Here is a 17281-nt window from a genome sequence, read left to right as displayed (position 1 = left end):
TTCCTGAAGCCTGGAGTAATGGAACAAAATGCTGGATCAGAAGGCAAGAGGCTTGAGTGTGGGTTCCCACACAGCTCTCGTTTGCTCAGCTCCCCATCCAAACAGTGAAATTAGACGGGTCTCATGCAACCCGAAGATTCAGAGCAAAACAAAAGATCCATCCCAGATGACCAGTCTCCAGTCCTCAAGGGACCTATAGCACAGAGCTGTGGGAGAGGCAGAACAGGTAGGGACCTGAGCCTCCTCACTCACATGGCCCAGAGCAAATGACTTCACCCTTGAAGGCTCTTTCCTCAGTTGTAGACATGAGAAGGATGAAATGATGCAACATATACCAAAGTACCAATAACTGTAGTGCTTCCTCCTTCATTTGGCAAACGAGTACCTCAACTAGAGGTTTGAGACTCATCCTCAAACAGACTTTTGAACACCAGAGGCACTGACCATCCCAATTATGTTAGTCCTCATCCTTAAAACATCAGTTTCAAACATTTGTGAAATTATCTTTTTAATACTGAAAGTCAACAACTCAGAAGTGAAGCAATGAAAGCACAGCTTCCTGTTGCATGTGAACTGTGGCTAGACATCCCTCCTCATGGGACAAGGTTCATGAGAAAAGGAGGAGGGATGTGCAGCTTTCTCTTGAAGCCCAGTGACAGTGACAAGTTTAGCTCAAGAGGCTGTTGAGCAAACAGATGCAGTTCAATTCTTATTCAAAAATCATCGAAATGGAACACAATTTCAGTAACAAGTGTTCTGACCCACACAGGTGACCGTGACATGCTTGATGTAGCATCTCTAAACCCTCTTCTCTCTCTGCACTATTATACTAAATTCAGACATCTGGCCACCTACCAAGAAAAATGACACAGACAGAGACTTAAGTTGTTATTCCAGGAGCGCTTCACACTCTCTAATCTGGATTCCAAGACTCCCTGGGCCCACCTGTGGCCTACACCTTCCCAGCCTTACATCCAAGCCCTCCCCTTTCTGTGCTCTTCACTTTGGCCAAATGATCATTTCTTAAACAGGCCCTACACTTTGCTGCTTGTGAGCATTTACTCATGAGCATACTACCTGGAGTGCAGTAGGTGATCAATAAATATTTATTGATTCAGTAAAATAAATATTCAATCTCTCTCTTTAAAATGGCCTTCCCATCTTATTCCTTTTCTTTTGCAGACTTTTTTCTTCAAAATCTGGTTCAAGTATTACTTGAGATAGTTCAAGTGTACTGAGATTACCCCAGACGGGGGGAAAAATCTCGGCCTCCCCACACAGCAATGTTTCTACCTCTTATGTACTTTGCACTTTTCATTACTTTTATTTGTCTTCTCTCCTACTGGGTCATCAATTCCTATGGGGACCTGCATTCCTCACAGGGCCTAGCGCAAATCACACACAGTAGGTATGGTTCACAAATACTGGGTGAATAGACAAATATTGGTCTTTGAGGAAAAAGAAAACGCCAGCAATTGTTCATCTTTCTCTCTCTTATGTTTAACTACAAAATAACCCTGTTTTTTTGCTAAGTGTGGGCATTCAAGAGGATATAAGATCTGTTGTGGGTGAGAAGAGGCTGGCCCTGACTCCTTTCCTCCAGGCTAGTAAGGCATCAGTAAAGGACAAGTCAGGGAGAAGAAGGTGGAGCAGAGACAGGTGGAGAGAGAGGCTGGCTGGATTAAAGTATGGTGGAATGATGCTCTTTGAGCCATTGACTCTCAGAAAAAACACAAGAAAGAAAGAGATTGTTTTTTTAAGTTTTTTTTTTTTTTAAGTGGACTGTTTTTAAAGTCTTTATTGAATTTGTTACAGTACTGCTTCTGTTTTATATTTTAGTGTTTTGGCCATGAGGCAAGTGGGATCGTAGTTCCCCGACCAGGCATCAGACCGGCCCTCTCTGCATTGGAAGGTAAAATCTTAACCATTGGATTGCTAGATAAATACCTGAAAGTGACTTTTATTAAAATAGAAACTGTCAGGCACAGGTAACCTGTAAGGCACTCCTAGGTGTCATTCACTTGACAGATGGGAGACAGATTCAAAGAGCTGCCCAAGGGTACTAACTGTTACTGATTTAAGGTTTCCAGTGGCTAAACATGCCTCCTGGTGGGGCACGGTTCAGACCCCACTGGAACCTGGAAGCAATGAGTTCTACAGTTTAGTCTGAATATTTTCACAGAGAAAATATTTTCTCCTTTAAGAACTTGGCTAGTCTCCAACCTCTAACCTCTTGGTTAAGGATTCCAACTGACTAAACAACGATCGGAGAGACTTAGCACAGAAGCATCCTAGGGTGTCAGCCAAGCAGGAATCTCTCTTCTAAAGGAGATGCTCAAGCAGAGCTCCCTGATAAAGAGAATGATGTCAACAGGACTACGGAGGACATGCTACTCTGCCAACCTGTGAGTCACACGCTAAAGGAAAAGGGAAAGCAACGCAAGGGACAGGGCGGCTCAGTGATCACCCAAGTGAAGGACTGCTGAGAGGAACAGATACAGAGGGAGCGCCAGGCCACCTGCTGCCTTCCCACCAGCACGGGAAGGGCGGCCGGACACCGAGGAGAGCAAAGAATGGGGCCCGGTGCTGGCCTTACCACTGCTAGCTATATAATTAACCCCAAACAGTAAATTTATAATTTACATCTCATCCTCTGCGAAAAGAAAAAGTCTATAAAAACCGTCTAAGTCTAGGTCTAGCCCTGTTTATTTATGGGTAAGTAAATGTATGCAATCATGAAAGTCAGCCCTGATCAACAATAAAACCTAAATAAAGGGAGTTGGAATAATGACAAATAAAAATACCGACCCATACTCCAACATTACATTTCTGATAGTTTCCTCTGTCTCAGACTTAAGTTGGATAGTTTTTACAAAAAGAACAAAAGAAAATGAAAACTATCCATTTGTTACAAATCAATCTTCACATTTCCCCTGAAATCTCCCTCAAGTTTTCAATTGTTATTTTGGGGGAAAGTGAGGAATTTTATGTTTTGCTGGGGGGAAGAGGGAGGAGATATCACCTATCTTTACTTAAAAGTCAAGTCATCACAGGGTCCTCAGGAATTCATCATTTGTCTTGAGCCCTCATTTTCTCAGCTGTGGAGAAGGGTTACTAGCAGTCCACTGGAATGTGAGTGATGGGCAGTGGGCCATCCTTCCGTGGACACAGGCCAGACTGGGTCTCTCATTTACAAGCTCTAAAAATATCCCTTGGCAGGGTTACGTTCATTCAGTCAATGCGCAACTGATGCAAGTGTTCATCCTCAATCACAACCACATCAAGTGGTTTCTGATATGTCCTGAGACAAGTTAGCTATGGTTCTGGAAGTCACTTGTTGTATCTGTGCCATATGAGGACAGCAATTAATGCAAAGTGCACACCCAGTAACTGAGGGGATGGTAGCTTCTTTATCTCCAGATGGGGTTTGGAAAGCAGAATTCATCAGACTCCAGATCAAACGCCATTGGAAATGCAGCAGCATACAGGTAGTATCTGGTTTCAAAGCCTCGTGACTAATTTTTAAGAAAAGAGTCCCTCCTGAAAGGAGGGTTTAAAAACCGCTCTATTTATTATAACATAAATTTTTCCATATTTTGTAATATGCCAAAATAATTAAGAATTCTGATAGACCTTTAGTTATGTTTAGCTATGACGTGCTACATACATTGTTTTGTTTTTTTCCATTTATAAACTTGCAGTGATTTCTCTAAAAGGACAAAAGGGGAATGTGCCTCACCTTGATAATCTTTTCTACACCAGAAGAGCAGATCATGTAGGTGTGGGGGTTAAATCGGACCTGGTTAACAATAGACCGATGCCCTTTCAGCACCATGAAGGCTCCGTTGACCACCCTACCAATGCCACCTGGGAAGACAGAAGGAAACAAAAATCAAATGATGAAACAGATGGAAGTAAACAGGCTCCAGTAATAGCAAACAAACAGCTCTGAACCAGAGTCGAAATTTTTTACTAACTGATCACCAGCAGAATGCCTAATCTTACAGATAAAGTTGCTATGGAAAGAAGGAAGATGAAATATCTCTCAACATATGTGCTCTTACCCAGAGCCTTTATTTAGCCTTTAAGCATTGCCCACACCCACCCACTGCAATTCCATTGTCAATGAAGCCACAGCCACTTAAAACATTTCTCAAGTTTTTGATCCTTAGGATAGAATCCCAGTGTTACCTTAGAAAAGGCCAGTCATAAGCAAAATGAGACTGATCTGCTTGGGAACAGTTAGGCAGCTAAGCCAGGGACATGCAGAACCAGAAACATATAATTACTTAAGTGTACCCAAAACATCACTGATCTAGTTGCCCTCAATTTCTATGATGAAAGTAGCAAACAAAACATACAAAAACCTTTGGGAAAATAATGGAGAAAATTCTGTCTTCACTCTGATAGGGAGAACTAAGGATAAAGCAAGGAGATACGGGTCACTTTCACAGTAAGCAGACTCCAAGTATGGAAAATTACAGAGGGTGGGCCTTGAAGACATCATGTATGGAGGCTGCTGATAGAAACCAGTATCTTATGGACCATCCTGTAAGCCTTCTTTTTTGATGATGAGAAAAGTACCAGAGGCCTAGAACTTATAAAACAGATGAAAATGTCATCATTTATGAACTTGGGATAATCTTAAAGGTTCAACTTCATTGGTAAGGGCATCACACTCCCACAGGACACAGGCACCCAAGTCTTGAAAAAGCTCACTTTTAAGCAGCCATCAACAGCTCAGTACACACAGGCTGACATGTGCTCCTGGTCGACTGGCAAACTGTGATGCATACTGCCGCTGCTGCTGCTAAGTCGCTTCAGTCGTGTCCGACTCTGTGCGACCCCATAGACGGCAGCCCACCAGGCTCCCCCGTCCCTGGGATTCTCCAGGCAAGAACACTGGAGTGGGTTGCCATTGCCTTCTCCATTGTGTGAAAAGTGAAAAGTGAAAGTGAAGTCGCTCAGTCGTGTCCGACTCTTTGCGACCCCATGGACTGCAGCCTACCAGGCTCCTCCATCCATGGGATTTTCTAGGCAAGAGTACTGGAGTGGAGTGCCATTGCCTTCTCCGGTGATGCATACAGACACAGACAAATGAGTGCTCATTTATTTAAGCAGGGAGAGCCTTCCCAGACCTTGTCAGGAGTGCGGCATCGCTGGGGCACAAAGTGCCATTGGCACCACCTTGGCTCCATGTGCTCCACCCCAGGGCCAACTTCACTCAGTTCAAACATTCATGCCAAACATTTCTCATCTCACTATCTGCAAAGAAAATGGCTAGAACAATATCCCTCTTCCAGGGATAATCCAGTTCTGCAGAAGGTGTCTTCTGCTTTTGGCCTCCTGACACAATTCCTTTTTCACCTGTCCTGCCTCATGAGAGATATTCCTCTCTACTGACATGTACATAACGTATCTTTTTTTTTTTTTGGCAACAGCAAGAGGTTGGAGATTGCACTGATTTACTTCTGAGTGGTGTCAACTTGGCTAGCACCAGGTGCTTACTCTACTTGCCGAGTGACAAAAATGTTCTTTCCCTAAATTTTGCCCCATGTCTGACATTATTAACATCTGAATAACCCAGAATGGACACTACACTTATAGCTATTCGTATTTCAGCCCAACATCATCACATTTGCTAATAAATCATAAAAGAGAAGAAAGTAACTGGGACATAGGTGTGTTTTTATGGAGACAAAAGAGTCAGGAAAGGTTTAAGCACCCAGGTAGGCTGCCATGACGGGACCACTGAGGCATCCTGAGTGTACCAGGTTCCTAAGGTGGGGAGGGAGGAGGGGAAGGTAGCCTGAGCCTAGTCAAAACAAAAAGAAACTTGAGAGAACTAAGAGGGATCCATGGGAATCTAAAACAGTTGTCTCAACACACCCCCAAAGAGTTCCTTTGGGTCTGTTTCTTTTCTATAAACGGTTGATTCAATAAGCAGCAATCCGGCTCACGCATTTCTTCTCAATCCTACGTTTCAACAGCCCACTCCTATCCATACCTCCACTGGGGTGGTCACTAGCAAAGAAATTTAGGCTTGAACCTAGTACCAATATCATTGAATCCTTCTGCTTCTAAGAAAAAGAATTTAAGTGACTCAGAGAATTTCACTGACTTCTTCCAACTAGCTTGGCAGAGCCAGAATTTGAACCAGAGTCTGTTTGGTTTTAATGCCTAATATCCTTTCCATTGTATAAGTGGCCTTTAAGAGATGAAAAGGTTTGAATAGGGATAGAATCAGAAGGTCATAACCAATTTCTAAATCCTTCTGGCAGTCATCATATAAGTTGGTTTTCACTTTAAGTCCTAAATTTAGTAGCGGGTGGGGTGCTTCCCAGGCGGTGCTAGGCGTAAACAATCCACCTGCCAATGCAGGAGACGCGACAGAGGCGGGTTCGATCCCTGGGTTGGGAAGGTCCCCTGGAGGAGAAAACAGCAACCCACTCATGTATTCTTGCCTGGAAAGTCCCATGGACCAGAGGAGCCTGATGGGCTACAGTCTATGGGGTTGCACAGAGCTGGACATGACTGAGTAACTGAGCACAGGCAGAAGCGGGTAAGGAGAAGATTCTATCCAATGGTATCCTGAGTGCAAGGTCTATAGTATCAGCACAGGACATTTCATTCCATTGCCAACACCAAACAGTCTATGAAGGAGAACTGGATCTCCTGCACACCTAGAACCTGGAGTGCAACACCTGAACTAAAGCAGGTAACCACTGTTGAACAGACAATGTTTCAGGAGAGGGCAATTCTAGAATAAGTACCACTAAAGGAGGACTTTGGTGAGACAGAAGGTCGAATGTCTTAAAGAAACAGCTACCATAGAACCAAGGTTTATTAACTAAACCAATCTTTCTGTCGAAGATGACTTACAATACAATTACACTAACTTTCAGATCTAAAGAATAATTGAAGGGTATCAGTGCTTGAAAAATTCAGACCACGGAAAATCTGTTTCTACTGCTCTTTCACACGCTGTGACCTCATTTGGTTTCTCTTCTTGGCAGTAATTTTAATACAAGATAGTGTCTCATTCCTACCCAAGAAACCTGAAAAAGAGGAGGACGTCAATAAAGCCAAGAGACTAAAAGTGGAACAGGTACAGAAAGAATTACTGCTGCCATCTGTATAAAGTAATCCAGGCTATTCACAGAATCACAGCAATGAATAGGCTTCAGAGAGGTTCTCTATAGTCCCTTTCCAGTTTTCAGGTTTCAAGTGATTGAAAACAGCTGCTACTGTACAATTTACATAGAATGAGTTTAGAGAAGAAATTTTTATCAGTTCTGGAGATGTGTATAAATCAGATAGATTCCTTGAGTCTCAAATGACTAATGTCAAGACGCCAATACCAGTAAGAACTTGGGTTCTCCTCTCCTCCATTATCCAAGCAGAGCCTGCCCATCAACAGCAAAATCAAGCTTAAAAAACTTAGGCAGGGAATATTTTTGATAAAAACTACATAACCTACATAATCTCCCTTTAGGGTCATCACTCATCTGTGGGTAAGAGGCCTGGTAAGGATCAACTCCACCCCATGGTTACTATGTTATTACTAATAATGGTACCAATAAATATAACAGTACATACTCAAGAATAAGATCCCTGGTCATTCTTGAGTTGTCATTTGTTTATAAAGTTCTGTACAAACCAATGGTCATTTCTCTAAACCATCTGCTCTGGCTGGCTCAGCCAAACGTGCCGGTACCATTTTGTAGGTTTCTTTTTAAGCTGAGGTCAAAGTTTCCATATATCCATCTTTCCTTTGTTTCAGAAGGGATACTAGGGAGGTGGGAAATGTTATATCTTATCTGTTCTACTTCTCTATTCTACTGCAAGACCTCAGAAAAGAAAATGAGTGAGAGGGCCATCTCATAAGACCCCAGCATTAGTGATTCACTCACTATCCTGAGATTCTAGGCAACACAAGGCACTCAGAAAAAACACCTTGTTCAGAACCCTGATAAAGACCTTTCTAAAATGCCATGGCCAAATGTTCGCACAGAGAAGAGAAACGACTAAGCCAACATGTGTTCACTGCTCTCTTTTCTTAACTATGCTCTTTTCATAAGATTCAGCCAGAGATTTGTCCCCTCAAGCCTCTCAAGAGGGTCAGGACACCACTCCCACTTCTTGCCAACTTCAATTACTTCTGTTTCTTGTCAATTTCATTCATTTTCAACAAAGTCCTCCAAGAATGAGGATGTTTTCAACCCAAAAGCTAAAAGCACCCTGGTCAGGATTTCTAGATGCTTTGGTTCAAACAGAAACTTATCCACTGTGCTAGGGTGTGATCCTCAGCAGCACTTGGGACTGACTACAGAACAGGACACTGAAGTATTTTGTTCTGAAATAAACTCCGAATCAAACTGGGTAAAATGGCAGTATTAGTTTTCTTGTTACAGCCTTTGGATTTTCCACTCCTTCCTAAGAGTCCATTAATTAATGGGCAGGACAAACACCTTTGTGAGAATGGGAAGGAGAAACAATGGACAACACAGAGATTAAGGAGGGGGAGCCTCACAGCAAGAGTGAGGAACCAGAACAGGGACTAGATGACTGGAAGGGTCTGTTGGAAGATAAGAAATTAGGACAGCAGGAGATAGATTTGTGTTTCAAAAAAATAGAGCACTGGGTCCTCATGAAGAGGGTAAACATCCTTGATCTTCCAGGATTTCTATGTTGACATGTCCAAGGATAATAAGAGCTGGGCGTATAAGGACTTAACAAATGATGGTCAGTGCTTCCCAGGTGGCTCAGTAGTTAATAGAATCTGCCTGCCAATGCAGGAGACACAGGAGATGAAGGTTCAATCCCTGGGTTGGGAAGATTCCCTGGAATAGGAAATAGCAAGCTATTCCAGTATTTTTACCTGGAAAATTCCATGGACAGAGAAGCCTGGCAGGCTACAGTCCACGGGGATCACAAAGAGTTGGAGAGGACTCAGCACTCACGCATGTACTGTTAAGAGTGGTATTTTTAAAAACTTAATACTCAAGTTAAAAAAACACAGATTATGGTACAGGAAATGCTTTCAGCACTTCATGGGAGGACTTCATCTGGTAGCTCTAGATTAGGGCAGGACACGGACGGCTGCAGAACACACGGATGGGGCGAGGTGGCCAACGAGGACGTAAATGGCACCACGTTACAGAGAAAGAAGCTGGAAAATCCGGTAACAAAGGTTATCTCAGTGATGCAACTGACTTCAAAACTCTGCAATTACCTAGTCCTCCCCTAAGCAATAAGACTTGGCTCGGTGTTTTTCACCAAAGAATCCAATGGTTAATTCAGTTTTCATCCTACTCATCTCATCTGACTTACTGGCAAGATTCAGCAGAGCTGCCTCCTCATGTGATGTTTTTTCCACTGTATTCCTAGGCTTATCCTCTTATGGTTTTCCTGCTACTTCACTGGTCACTCCTTTTTTTTTCTTTTAAATTTTTTACTGAAGGATAATTGCTTTACAGAATTTTGTTGTTTTCTGTCAAACCTCAACATGATGTTCACTCCTTTTTGATTTCCTTTTTGGCTCTTCTCCCTGGCTTCTTGACATCAGACTGCCTTAGGGTTCAGTCTTTGGTCCCCTTCTCTTTACCTAGTTATACTCACTTCACCCACTGCTGACCTCATATAGTCTGTGGCTTCAGATACTACCAATGTCGTACCAAAACTTCAGACAGCACCTACGTGCTGATACCAAAACTCAAAATGTTACCTCTAGTCCAGGTCTTCCTTGAACTCCATACCTCTATATCCAAACTGTTTACTCAGCATCTCTAGAGACATCTCAAACTCTACCTGCTCACCTTTTCTCCCAATCTAATGTATCAGAAATTCTGATGGCTTTACTTTCAAAACCTAACTAGACTCCAACCCCTATTACCTTGGTTCAAACCACCATCACTTACTCACCTGTATTATGAGAGAATCCTGTTGGTTCTCCTCATTTTTATCGCTGGCAGTCCCATTCCCATCATTTACCCTCAAAACTCAGTAACCAGAGTGATGCTGTTAAAACATGTCAGATGAAGTCACTCTTCTGCTCGAAATTCTCCAATGGCTCCCATTTCACTTATAGGAAGAGCCTACATGACTGGACACCCCTATATCCCACTTACCTCTATGACTGAGCTCTATTCTTCTCCCCTCTCTCATTCCGCTTCAGCACATTGATTTCCGTGCCATTTCTCAAACATAACAGACACACTCTCACTTCAAAACCTTCATGCTGGTTCTACCTCAAATTCTCTTACCCTGGATTTCTGCAATGCTCCCGCACCATCATGAGGTTTTATTCAGATGTGACCTTTTCAATGAGGACTATATTGAATATCCTATTTAAAATGACATTTCCCTGATTCCCTTCCCCACACTACTTCCTATCTCCCTCATTCTGTTCTAATTTTTCCTTTTCCAAAGCACCTTTTACACACACTATGTAATTTATTGTATCTATGGTTCATTGTCTGTTTCCCCAACTAGAATGTAAGCTCCATTCTAGCAGGGCTGTTTTGTTCTTCTGCTGTACCCTAAGTTTCTAAAACAGTGTCTACGTAGCACATGGTAAGTTTTCAACAAGTATCTGATGAATGAATGAAAAGGCATGTATATTAGACTTTGGAATATAAGAATGCAGGAAAAGAACCTAATCTCCACTGGTGGGCTTCAACATCCAACATGTGGATTATCCAAGTGTCTCTCTCCATCTTCCTGATGTCAATTTTGGATGTTTCTTTTATAGCATTTCTGACTACAGTAGGAGTAGAGAAATAAAGAAGCTAAGATTCTACCTATACTTCATGATCCTTTGAAACACTAATTCCATAAAAACTTGACTGATTCCCCAAATCTGTTCAAGCTCTCCTTAATTATCTTTTTTATAGGCCTTGGAACCCATTTTAAAATTTAGCATGCGCGCGCGCACACACACACACACACACACACACACATATACCCTTTTCTCATCTCTCTTGGAGTAGAAGTTCTTGGAGGGCAAGAAAGTGTTTATCTTTCAATCACCCATTGGATTTGTATAACATTTTATCTAAGGGTACTCAATAAGTGAACAAATTAAAGTAAATCTCATTATTTTCTCTGAAACAAGGCTTGAAGGAGAAGGCTAAAGCTATTATCTACTAAAATGAGGTCTGGTAAGTCCTGTTCAAGCAGTTAATCTATTTCATTCCTGACTCTACCAGCAGAAATTAAGAAGGGCTGTGAGGGGCAAGAGACCACTACTTTTTCTCACTATATCTAAAAAAGAGTTGTCCAAACAATCTCTTAGTAATTCCAAAAGGTCTGCATGAACATTCCCAGGGCTCCAAGTTTCCAAACATAAAGAGAAATACAATCAGGGTAGTGACAATACAGAGAGAGCAGTGGCTGCTTCCTGGGGATCATGTAACCACTTAAGAGCTAAGAAAAGCCAGATGGGGATAGTCAGTGCTGTCAGTAAAGCTCAAAAAGGCCCACAGACAGCAACACTTAATTGTACAAAAAAGTCAATTACACTAAATTCTTCTTTCATCATCTGTATTTCACATGTGTTTGCAACCAACTACTTGTGAACAATTAAGAACAGTTGTTCCTCCAATTACTTGGGAAAAAGCAGATGCCCAGGTCTGACTCCCTGAGAGTAAATGCATCTCTGAGAGTAATGAGAGGAGAGACAGAGTATGCACACACAGGCAGGCTCATGGAGATGCACCCACAGCTGTTTCCAGCCTCCCTCCTCAGCCTGCTGGCAGTGGGGGTGGCTGCAGTGAAGAGCTGTATGCTTCCCCCTCCATTCAAGGAAAAATCTGTCATAGGACTTTCCCCTTTTAAACTATCAATGAGTCAAGAGCAGCCTTTGTGCAAGAAAAATGTAACTGACCATTCAGGAGGGTACCAGATAAGGCCCAAATCTTGGTCTCTAAGGAGTTTTTCAGAGGAAAGTTAAAAAGGAGAAAGCTTTTAAAATGAGAAATAGGCAAAACCAATACAATATTGTAAAGTAAAAAAAATAACAATAAAAAAATTAAAAAAATAAATAAATAAAATGAGAAATAGCAGCACTTATTATAAATAGCAACTCAGTAGCTACTGAGTACACTTAAAATATCCCTAAGAAACTAGGTATTATTATTACTGTTGTTATTGTTTACATTGTTAATATTCTTATCTTACAGAGAAGAAAGTTTTGGCAAGATTAAACAATTTTTCCAAAGCCTCTGACTAGAAGATGAATGTATCAGAAATTTTAAGCCCAGGCCTACCAACTCTATTACACTGTGCTTCTTTCCATAAATAGTGCGGTCTTAGTGTAGAGGCATATCTGAGGGGAAGCAACTCCATCAGTGAAAACCCTAAAGCCCTTTCCAACAAGAATTAGGAAAAAGGGAAGGAGAAGGTCATATGAATATTTCCCAGAGACACCCACCTCTACCACATGTTATCAAATCCTCCATTACTTCTATTACCTAAGTTACTAGGGAGCAAATACTTTGGAAACTATGGATCTATGAGCACTGATCTTATCCATAGCAGTAACAATGTCTTCCATTTGAACACATCTAGTTTTCAGAAAGCCTTCAAGACTGTTAAACCATTCCATGATATGAGGTGGTAGGGTGAGGGGTGGGGGTAGCAATTTTACAGAAGAAATTGAGACCCACAATTGCTGTTACATAACCTGCCTAGAATCACTCAATCCATTATTGGAAGTACTGGACTTGAATCCAGGTATGATTTTAAGCCTAATGCTCCTTCCTATACACCATGCTGACTCTATACATAACTGTCAGTCTGTTTATCTTCAGAACTGTCACATAAAAACAGATGCTCTTCCTACGTACTTCAGAGGTGTAAAACATATTCTGATGGGTTGTTTTTTCTTTGCCACAGTGAAATTCCCAGTTCTATTCCTTCCTCTGATTTTTAAACAGGTTTTTAGAAATGAGTTGTTATTTGAAATCAATTGAAAAAATTGAGCCTAATTTTCCAGGTAGGAAGTTTTATCCTGAGTATTAGGTCTTACATCTTGAAATTATTTCCTCAACCTACTAGCAAGCCCTTTGTGAATTATTTAGCCAACTGGCTAATTCTGTTTATATAATAATGGCAACCCCTGGTGGCTCAGAGGTTAAAGCGTCTGCCTGCAATACTGGAGACCAGGGTTCTATCCCTGAGTCGGGAAGATCCCCTGGGGAAGGAAATGGCAACCCACTCCAGTATTCTTGCCTGGAGAATCCCAGCCCTATGTGAATTACTTAGCCAACTGGCTAATTCTGTTTATATAATAATACTAAATTCTGTTTATATAATAAATAAATTTCATCTCTTTGGCATTTGTGTAGCAAAACATTTCCCCAGTGATTGTCAGTCTTTCTGAACAGAAGCGTGCAGAAGAAAAAGATGCCCTTGCTCTTGGCTCACACTTAGCACTGCTCTCCATCTAGTTCTCAGCATTTGGCATGCACTGAGAAGCACACGGCAGGCATTCAATAAAAAATGTCGACTGCGTGTCATCTGATTATGCCATTAAGGCATATAACAGCAAGCCAACTTCCCCACATAGCCTGCCTCAGTATCTTACTCTGAAATGGCATGAACAGAGACAGCAACTCAGCCTCATTCCAGATCTGTTAAGTCAAAGAGGCAGTACATTAGATTAGGAATTTCCTGACAGACTTTCCATCATCTAAGCATTCAAAGCTAAGACTTAGGGCCACTTTAAGCCCTTATATGTTATGTCTGGCTCACTGAACCTTGCTAAATGTTTCTTAAAACTACAAATGGCCAACAGTTAAAAATAGAGAAATTACATAGAAGAAATTTCTAATCACTGGAGTTGCTCTGGGGCAACAAGCATGCTATCATGGTGGGCAACCTAGCAGAGGGTTTCAGTTAAAATTCCTCAATAAAAGTGTACTTGAATATATGTTAAGTTATAACTCAAAAAAATTATTGTGGGGATGGGTATGTGAGCAGAAAATTCTATAGACCACTGATCTGGGGTAAATAAACTCCAGTATGTGAATGCCTTTGCTGGGATATCATGTTTTCATTTTTATTCATTTAATAAAATTTTACTTCTATTGTGATTTTTCTTTGACAAACGTTTATTCACTAGTTTTTTATTTCCTTTCATCAGGGAATAAAAAAAGGGTACCAAAAATAGCATAAAAAGTATAAGTTAGGGCTTCCCTGGTGGCTCAGTGATAAAGAATCCACCTGCCAGTGCAGGAGAGACAGGTTTGATCCCTGGTCTGGGAAGATCCCACATGCCACTGGGCAACTGAGCTCATGCGCCACAACTATTGAGCCCGTGCTCTAGAGCCCAGGAGTTGCAGCTACTGAAGCCCCTGTGCCTGGGGTCCCATGCTCTGCAATGAGAGAATCACTATAATGAGAAGCCCTTGCACCACAACTAGAGAGTAGGCCCCCCTCCCCTGGTCACCGCAAATAGAGAAAAGCCCACCCAGCAACAAAGACCCAGAACAGCCAAAAGTAAATAAAGGAAAATCATAAATCAAATAAAATTTTAAAAAGTATAGCTTAATGAAATTTTGTAAGATGAACACCTATATAACCAACACCCAGGTCAAGAAATGGAATTGTTCTTGGCCATTCAGAGGCCTCTATGTGCCTCATTCCTATTACAGCCTCTTCCCTTCCCTAGAGAAATCATTATCCTGGGACTTCCTGGGTGGTCTAGTAGTTAGGAATCCACCTGCCAAGGCAGGGGGACACGGGTTTGATCCCATATGCCGCAGAGCAACTTACTCGGGGCTCGGCAACCACTGAAGCCTACACGGCCTAGAGTTCAGGCTCCACAGCAAGAGAAGCCACCACAATGAACAGCCCGCACATCTCAATGAAGAGCAGCTCCCACCTGCCGTAACTAGAAAAAGCCCACACTCAGCAAAGACCCAGGGCAGCCAAAAAAAACAAAAACAAAACCCCTACAAATACACCATTACCTTGACTTCTGTATTAATCACTTTCTTGCTTTTTAAAACAATTTTTATTCATTTCAGTATACATTCCTAAATACTTTTCATTTGGGGAGGGAGCGGTGGGCGGTGGGGACACCACACAGCTTGTAGGATCTTAGTTCTTCAACCAAGGATCAAACCCGGGCCTTCAGCAGTGAAAGCATGGAGTCCCTAAACCACTGAACCGCCACTGAATTCCTCCAGGGAATTCCCTACTAAATACTTTTGCTTTGGTTAATATATCTTTTGGATTTTTTATACAATAGGTTACCCCCTGTCCATCCTTTATCATCAGAATGTATCTGTTGAAGAACATAAGATCATTTCACCTATAGTTTCTGACAGTCTGGGTTTTGTGGATTGTATCCTCATAATGTAGTAGTAATACAATACACCCCTCCGTCCTCTGTGCTACCTGCAAATTAAAGCTAGATCCTGAGGTCTGATCAGATTCAGGGTTGTTGTACTTTGCAAGACTCTAGGCACCGCCATATTTCTCATCAGCATGCTCATGTCTAGCTGCCTTTCTTTTTGTAATGCAAATAACCAGTAGATGCTCAGTGTTTAGATGGATTAATTCATGAGGGCTGCTAAGTAATTATATTAAAACTCTGCAATTTCTTTTTTTTAAATGCCTTTTATTTTACCTATATTTTTGAAAGATATTTTCCTCGTGTATAGAATTCAAGGTTGGCAGGTTTTAATTCTTTAAGCACTTCAGAGATATCATTCTGTTACAGTCTGGCTCCCATCGTTTGATCATCAATCTTACTGCTATTTATTTACAGGTAACTTGTCCATTTTCTCAGGCTGCTTTTAGGCTTTTTCTCATTATCTTTTGCTTTCAGTAGTTTGACTTATGATGTGCCTGGGTGTGTTGTATTTACTCTGCTTGTTTGAATCTGTATTGTTATATTTACTCTGAGTTTTTGAAACTGAAAATTGGCATATTTCATTTGTTCTGGAAACTTTCAGCTATTATTTCTTCATATATTACTTCTGCTTCACTTTCTCTTATCCTTCTGGGATTTCAATTTCATATGGGATATGTTAGATCATCTATGTCCCTCTTGTCTCTTACACTCTGGTTTAGCTCTTTCCATTCTCTATTCTCATTGTCCTTCAATTCGAATGTCTTCTATTGACCTGTCTTCGATTCACCAAACCTGTCCTTTCACAATTAAACCCAGCCAAAAAATTCTTAGTATTAGACATATTTTTCAGTTTTAGAATGTCTACATGATTTTTTTCTAAGTAGATTCCAATTTTCTGTTGAAATTCTCCATCTTTTTATCCATTTTGTCCATCTTTTCTATTTTCTTTATCACATTTACAATATTTAAAGTTCCTGATTATTTGACTTCAATATCTAGATAATATTGTGGATTGGCTTCTTTTGATCCCTGACCACATTTTCCTGTTTCATAACTTTTTTATTGCATACTGGACACTGAGAATAAAGAACCACAGTGACTGTTATGGACTGAACTGTGTCTCTTGCAAATTCATATGTCAATGCCCCAACCCCTCAAAGTGACTATTTGGAGACAGAGGCTTTAAGGAGATAATTAAGGTTAAACAAATTATAAGGGTAGGACTCTAATCCAATAAGACTGGTGTTCTCATAAGAGGAGGAAGGGACATTAGCAATGAGACATTAGCAAGAAAAGGCCATGTGAGGGTACAAAGAGAGGACAGTCATCAGCATGCCCAGGAGAGAGGTCTCAGGCGAAATCAAACTTGCCAGAACCTTGATCTTGGACATCCAGAACTGTGAGAAAATACATTTCTGATGTTTAAATAACCCAGTCTGTGGGATTTTGTTATGGCAGCCATAGCAGACTGATACAGAGATGAAAGTCATGTCCTCCATCAAGCATTTACCCATTCTACTTCTTTGTAGAAGTAGATTGATCATCCTCAATCCAATCAGGAGGGACCAAGTCAGGGCTGGATTGCTTCTTTAGTCAGACTAAGTCTACTTCTGGTTTAAAATCTCTCAAAGGCAAGGCCTGTAGACTGCATGTTGCAGGTCTCTTCCACTAATGGGAGTTTGTGTCCTCCACACCAGGAGACTGCAAGAGACTACACTTTGCCTTTCTGGTCCAGCTCCATCCTCGAGTGTGGCCTCTTGGGCTTTTGATGGACAGCCTGTGAAACCTCTGTTCTCTGCTTCTGTCCTTTGGAGATTTTAAGCTTATCTCTTTGTTATCCTTTTCCAAGCAGGTTCAAAATGTCCTGTGGAGCAGACCCCTCCCACTAGGGGAACTCTGTCTCCTAAGCACTGTATA

At 41.4% G+C, this 17281-nt stretch overlaps 1 protein-coding gene across 3 annotated transcripts in view; it reads right to left on the bottom strand.

Annotated features, from left to right (window-relative positions):
- Positions 1–17281, bottom strand: part of DCAF5 (DDB1 and CUL4 associated factor 5) — a 94206-nt gene that overhangs the window by 6590 nt on the left and 70335 nt on the right. For all 3 annotated transcript variants that reach the window (XM_070377662.1, XM_005905737.3, XM_005905738.3), the window contains exon 8: positions 3740–3867. In XM_070377662.1, the coding sequence (XP_070233763.1) occupies positions 3740–3867 (128 nt within the window). The remainder of the gene's footprint in view (positions 1–3739; positions 3868–17281) is intronic.

Source organism: Bos mutus, chromosome 10 (assembly GCF_027580195.1).
Source record: "Bos mutus isolate GX-2022 chromosome 10, NWIPB_WYAK_1.1, whole genome shotgun sequence".
Taxonomy (NCBI): Eukaryota; Metazoa; Chordata; class Mammalia; order Artiodactyla; family Bovidae; genus Bos; species Bos mutus.
The sequence above is the reverse complement of the archived record's forward strand: the minus strand, read 5'-3'. Positions and strand labels throughout refer to the sequence as shown.